The 5,875-nt window shown below is 47.7% G+C and overlaps 1 protein-coding gene across 3 annotated transcripts in view; it reads left to right on the top strand.

Moving 5' to 3' along the window:
* RPAP1 (RNA polymerase II associated protein 1) overlaps positions 1–2,859 on the top strand; it is a 26,925-nt gene extending 24,066 nt beyond the window's left edge. For 2 of the 3 annotated variants that reach the window (XM_017531008.2, XM_017531012.2), the window contains 3 exons: positions 1,872–2,048; positions 2,197–2,256; positions 2,360–2,859. In XM_017531008.2, coding sequence (XP_017386497.1) covers positions 1,872–2,048; positions 2,197–2,256; positions 2,360–2,509 — 387 coding nt within the window. In that variant the 3' untranslated portion in view covers positions 2,510–2,859. Of the gene's footprint in view, positions 1–1,871; positions 2,049–2,196; positions 2,257–2,340 lie in introns of all 3 variants that reach the window. The other variant, XM_017531009.2, reaches the window with a different exon arrangement.
* Positions 2,860–5,875: the final 3,016 nt, after the last annotated feature.

The following is a 5,875-nucleotide window of genomic DNA, read 5'->3' as shown; positions in this document are numbered from 1 at the left end:
TTTTTTTTTGTATTTTTAGTAGAGACAGGGTTCCACCATATTAGCCAGGCTGGTCTCAAACTGCTGACTTAAGTGATCTGCCCACCTTGGTCTCCCAAAGTGTTGGGATTACCTGTGGGAGCAGTTGCACCCAGCTTGGTTTTTATTTTAATTATAGCTTATTCTAATGAACGTCAACTATAAATATTTTAATGTGCAAACATATATTAATTAAAAAGAAAATATAAAATATTTCTAGGAATTTAAAAAAAAAAAGCATTGGCCATGCATGGTGGCTCACACCTGTAATCCCAGCACTTTGGGAGGCTGAGGCGAGCAGATTACCTGAGCTCAGGGGTTCGAGACCAGTCTGGCCAACATGATGAAACCCTGTCTCTACTAAAAATACAAAAAGTAGCTGGGTGTGGTGGTGCACTCCTGTAGTCCCAGCTACTCAGGAGGCTGAGGCAGGAGAATTACTTCAACCCCAGAGACAGAGGTTTCAGCAAGTTGAGATGACACGACTGCACTATAGCCTGGGTGACAGAGCAAGACTCTGTGTCAGAAAAAATATATGTAAAATATTTTTAGGAATTAGAAAAAAAAAAAAAAGATTGGCCTGGCGCAGTGGTTCACACCTGTAATCCCAGCACTTAGTGAGGCTGAGCTAGGTGGATAACCTGAGGTTAGGAGTTTGAGACCAGCCTGACCAACGTAGTGAAACCCCATCTCTACTAAAAATACAAAATTAGCTGGTTGTGGTGGTGGTGCATGCCTGTGATCCCAGCTACTTGGGAGGCTGAAGCAGGAGAATCGCTTGAACTCCAGAGGCAGAGATTGCAGTGAGTGAAGATTGTGCCATTGCATTCTAGCCTGGGTGACAGAGTGAAACTCTGTCTTTAAAAAAAAAAAAATAGAATTGCACAGTTGAACATAACATTTTGAAAGTTTTAATTTTAAGTTTATTAAAAAGTAGTGGTAGGCAGTAGAACATCACAACTGCTTCTCTCTTTTTTGTAATAATTTAGACTTTTATTAGAGAGTCTTGGTGGACAGAGATAACAGGATCTCATTACCCACTTCATAAAGTTTCTTCTCTCTCTGCACATTGGGGACATGTACAGGTTTGTTACATGGGTATATTGTGTAAGGAAAACGATCTCATCACCCAGGTAGTTAGCATAGTATCCAATAGCTTTTCAACCCTTTCCCCATCCCTGCCTTCATCAGCTCGTAGTCCCCGGTGTCTGTTGCTTCCATCTTTCTGTCCATAAGTACCCAGTGTTTAGCTCCCACTTATAAGTGAGAGCGTGTATTTGGTTTTCTGCTCCTACGTTAATTTGCCTAGGATTTTATGACAAAGTCTCCCTCTGTTAGCCAAGCTGGAGTACACTGACGTAATCTGGGCTCACTGCAACCTTTGCCTCCCAGGTTCAAGCGATTGTCCTGCCTCAGCCTCCTGACTACAGGGACCTGCCACCATGCCTGGCTAATTTTTGTATTTTTTTTTCCCACCCACCCCCTGATTTTTGTATTTTTACAAACATTTTTGTAAAAGAGATGGGAGTTTCACCATGTTGGCCAGGATGGTCTTGATCTCTTGACCTTGTGATCTGCCAACCTCAGCCTCCCAAAGTGCTGGGATTACAGGCGTGAGCCACCGCACCCGGCCAATTGCATTCTTTTTTATGGCTGCTTCTCAGTTTCCAGTTTTCCCTGACTTCTGCTCTGTAGCGTTTAACCCTGATCCTTTTGCTAGAGAAGGACAAATATCTGTTCAGAACCTGATCTCTGCCCTCATGATTTGGTTTCATGTGATCATTATCCATGCACCTTGTAGATGTATATACATTCCTACCCTCCCCCTCAGCACATCATTTCACCTGTCACAGTTGCCTGTGTCCCTGGAGTGCTACACGGTACCTCCTGAAGACAACCTGGCCCTTCTTCAGCTCTACTTCAGGACCCTGGTTACCGGTGCGCTCCGTCCACATTGGTGCCCTGTGCTCTATGCTGTGGCTGTGGCTCATGTCAATAGCTTCATCTTCTCTCAGGACCCACAGAGCTCAGTAAGTTACACCTCCATCTTCAGAGGAAGGAAGGGAGCTAGCAGTTGAGCTCCCTCTGGGCTACCTGGGGGAGAGGTGAGGGCCAGGCAAGGCCAGTGGTGGGTACCAGCCCTAATCTCAGTGCCACATCTCCCTGTTCTGCTTCTAGGATGAGGTAAAGGCTGCCCGCAGGAGTATGCTGCAGAAAACATGGCTGCTGGCAGATGAGGTAGGGTCAGGGCCATTAGGAAGGTGGGCTATTAGAAGATCTTACATGACTAAGACCACAAGATCTCATTACCCACTTCATAAGGTTTCTTTCCTCTCTGCAGGGTCTCCGGCGGCACCTCCTCCACTATAAGCTTCCCAATTCCACGCTCCCAGAGGGCTTTGAGCTCTATCCTCAGTTGCCCCCTCTGCGTCAGCACTACCTCCAAAGACTGACTTCAACAGTGCTCCAAAATGGGGTATCGGAGACCTAGGACAGTTGCTATAGATGTTCTGTATCCAGCCTTTCAACAGATGCCTAGCCAGACAGAGGACATTGTGTCCTAATGGTAGGCAGAAGACCAAGGACCACAAGGCTCGCCTTCCTGGGAGCAGGTTGTTTGAGCTGTTTGGGAGCAGAATGAGCCCTACCATTACGTCCTGATATCTGGGGCTCCTGAAGGTCTGTGCTGGGAGTGAAGAGTGACTTAGCTGTTTAGCCTGTCTTTGGGGACAGGGCAAACTAAATGCATCTCTCCTTACCTACTCCCACCCCCTGCCCCGGGCTGAGGTATATGAACGCTATAGTTGTACATTAAAATAAATGTTTTCTATCTCCTGGAAATCTGATTTGGACTAATTTCACCCATGTTAGTTCAGGGTTCGTATCTGGGGGCGGGTTATCCCAGGTGAGAGCAGGACTGCTTTGAGAGAGATGGGGAAGAATCATAAGCGGGAGGTCAAAACATCTAAAGACAGCAAGAATGTGGGACCAAATATACACACCTCTAGTGCCAAATACTTGGGAGGCTGAGGCAGGATGATCACTTGATTCCAGGAATTCAATTCTAGCCTGGGCAACATAGTGAGACCCCATGTCTCTTTATTTATTTATATATTTATTTCTGAGACAGGGTCTTGGTCTGTGACCCAGGCTAGAGTGCAGTGGTGTGACCATAGCTCATCACCATCTCGACCTCCTAGGCTCAAGCCATTCTTCCACCTCAGCCTCCTGAGTAGCTGGGACCACAGGCAAGTGCCCCCCGTGCCTGGCTAATTTCTTGCATTTGTAGAGATGGGGTTTCACCATGTTCACCAGGTTGGTCTTGAATTCCTGAGTTCAAGCAGTCCACCCACCTCGGCCTCCCAAAGTGCTAAGATTCCAGGCATAAGCCACTATACCTGGCCTATTTTGGTAGTTTTTAGATTGTTCTTTTGTCTGAATTCTAAAACTTAGGATTTCTTAGACTGTCCTTTCCTATGTGGACTTACTGTGTTTGCAAGTAATCAGAGTGAGAGCAGTGTGCCACGGCCTAGCCCTGTCAGTAGGTATAGAGAAAACAATCCTCATAAATGGAGTTGCTGAACACAGAATTATCCAACAGTGTTTTTGTTTTTGAGAAGGAGTCTTGCTCTGTTGCCCAGGCTGGAGTACAGTGGCGCGATCTCAGCTCACCACAATCTTCCCCTCCCAAGTTCAAGCCATTCTCTTGCCTCAGCCTCCAAGTAGCTGGGGATTATAGGTGTGTACCATCATGCCCAGCTAATTTTTGTAATTTTAGTAGAGATGGGTTTTCACCATGTTGGTCAGGCTGGTCTTGAACACCTGAACTTGTGATCCGCTTTCCAAAGTGCTGGGATTACAGGTGTGAGCCACCGTGCCTGGCCTGTTTTTTTTGGAGACAGTCTCACCCTGTAGCCCAAGCCGGAGTGCAGTGGCACAGTCTTGGGTCACTGCAGCCTCTGCCTCCCGGGCTCAAGCAACTCTCATGGGCTCAGCCTCTTGAGTATCTGGGACCACAGGGGTGTGTCACCATGCTCAGCTAATTTTTTGTATTTTTAGTAGAGGTGGGGTTTCACCATATTGCCTAGGGTGGTTTCAAAGTCCTGAGCTCAGGTGATCCGCCCACCTCGGCCTCCCAAAGTGCTGGGATTATGTGAGCCACGGTGCCCAGCCCCAGTATGGTTTATTAAGCAACTGCTGTATCAGCAAATTCCAAGATTCTGAAATTTACGTGACAAAAATCACCTGGAGGGTATTTTAAAACAGGTTACTGGGCCCTACCAACCGCCAGAAGTAAACCCAAGGATCTGCAGTTCTAACAAGTTCCCAGGTGATACTGATACTGGTGTTCAGAACCAACCACAATTTGAGGAGCAGTGCCTTAGAGACTGCAAGGTAAATTCTGTGACCTCATAGTGTGATAGCTAGTGTTAACTAGGGCATAGAGACCAGAGGTTTTACAAGATCACTGTTGTGGCCACACCTTGCTTTACACTGAGACTTTACCAAGTAGCTAACTACTAAAACTTCGCTTTTGAAGTGTTTTATAATAAACATAGGTCTCAGACTTTTAAGTTAGAATTTTCTTTTTTTTTTTTTTTGGAGACGGAGTTTTGCTCTTATTGCCCAGGCTGGGGTGCAATGGCGTGATTTCAGCTCACTGCAACCTCTGCCTCCTGGGTTCAAGCGATTCTCCCGCCTCAGCCTCCAGAGTAGCTGAGATTACAGGCATGCATCACCAGGTGTGGCTATTTTGTGCTTTTAGTAGAGACAGGTTGGTCAGGCTGGTCTCCAACTCCTGACCTCAGAAGATCTGCCCACCTCAGCCTCCCAAAGTGCTGGGATTACAGGTGTGAGCCATCATGCCGGCCCTCAAATTAGGATTTTAAGCAAATGATTGAGGACCCGAGACACAAAACTACCTGAAGGGAGTGGCTCCCACATTTGTAGGGTAACTTGTAGCTTACAGAGCAATTTCCCTTCATATTATTTTGCAAGTGGTAGAGAAACTCTCAGAGCAATTGTGGCCTGTGCTACATCACCCACAGACCAGAGATGCTAGTACTAGTAGTCAAGGTCGATCTATCTAGCTATCTAGCTAGGTATCTATCATCAGTCATCCTTCAGTGCTACTAAAAGCGCTCGGATCTTCTGACCTCTTGTCCAGTCTTTTACCCCATCACAGTGAGAAGTTGTGCACAGGAGTAACACAGGCAACCGAACTACATAAGGCAAACACAGAGATCCAAGTTTCTGGGGGCAGCAGGGAGGTTCAGCCTTGTGGTCACAAGGGCACCACTGAAAGCCACAAGCAATGGCAAGTAATGAGACCTTACTTGGGGCAGTTTAAAGAGTACTTCCTGGCCGGGCGCGGTGGCTCACGCCTGTAATCCCAGCACTTTGGGAGGCCGAGGCCGGCAGAACACGAGGTCAGGAGTTCGAGACCAGCCTGGCCAACATGGTGAAACCCCATCTCTACCAAAAATAGGGAAAAGAAATTAGCTGGGCGTGGTGGTGGGCGCCTCAGGAAGCTACTCAGGAAGCCGAGGCAGGAGACTCGCTTGAACCCGAGAGGCGGAGGCTGCAGTGAGCCGACATCGTGCCACTGCACTCCAGTCTGGGCGACAGAGCAAGACTCTGCCTCAAAAAAAAAAAAAAAAAAAGTACATCCCATGTGTGGTCACGCGTGCCGCACACCCACCACCACCACTACCACAAATGAAGGGCACACTCCACTGATCCTGTCCTCAGGAACCTGGAAGCCCCCACCTGGTGTCCGAGGCGTGGCTCCCGCTTTGAGGGTGGGGCACCTCCTTTCCGGCCTCAAACCTACCCCAGCTCCTGGCTGGCTGCGGCA

Source organism: Cebus imitator, unplaced genomic scaffold, assembly GCF_001604975.1.
Source record: "Cebus imitator isolate Cc_AM_T3 unplaced genomic scaffold, Cebus_imitator-1.0 Scaffold70, whole genome shotgun sequence".
In the NCBI taxonomy this organism is placed as follows: domain Eukaryota; kingdom Metazoa; phylum Chordata; class Mammalia; order Primates; family Cebidae; genus Cebus; species Cebus imitator.
Note: the sequence above shows the minus strand (reverse complement) of the source record. Positions and strands in the feature narration are given on the sequence as shown.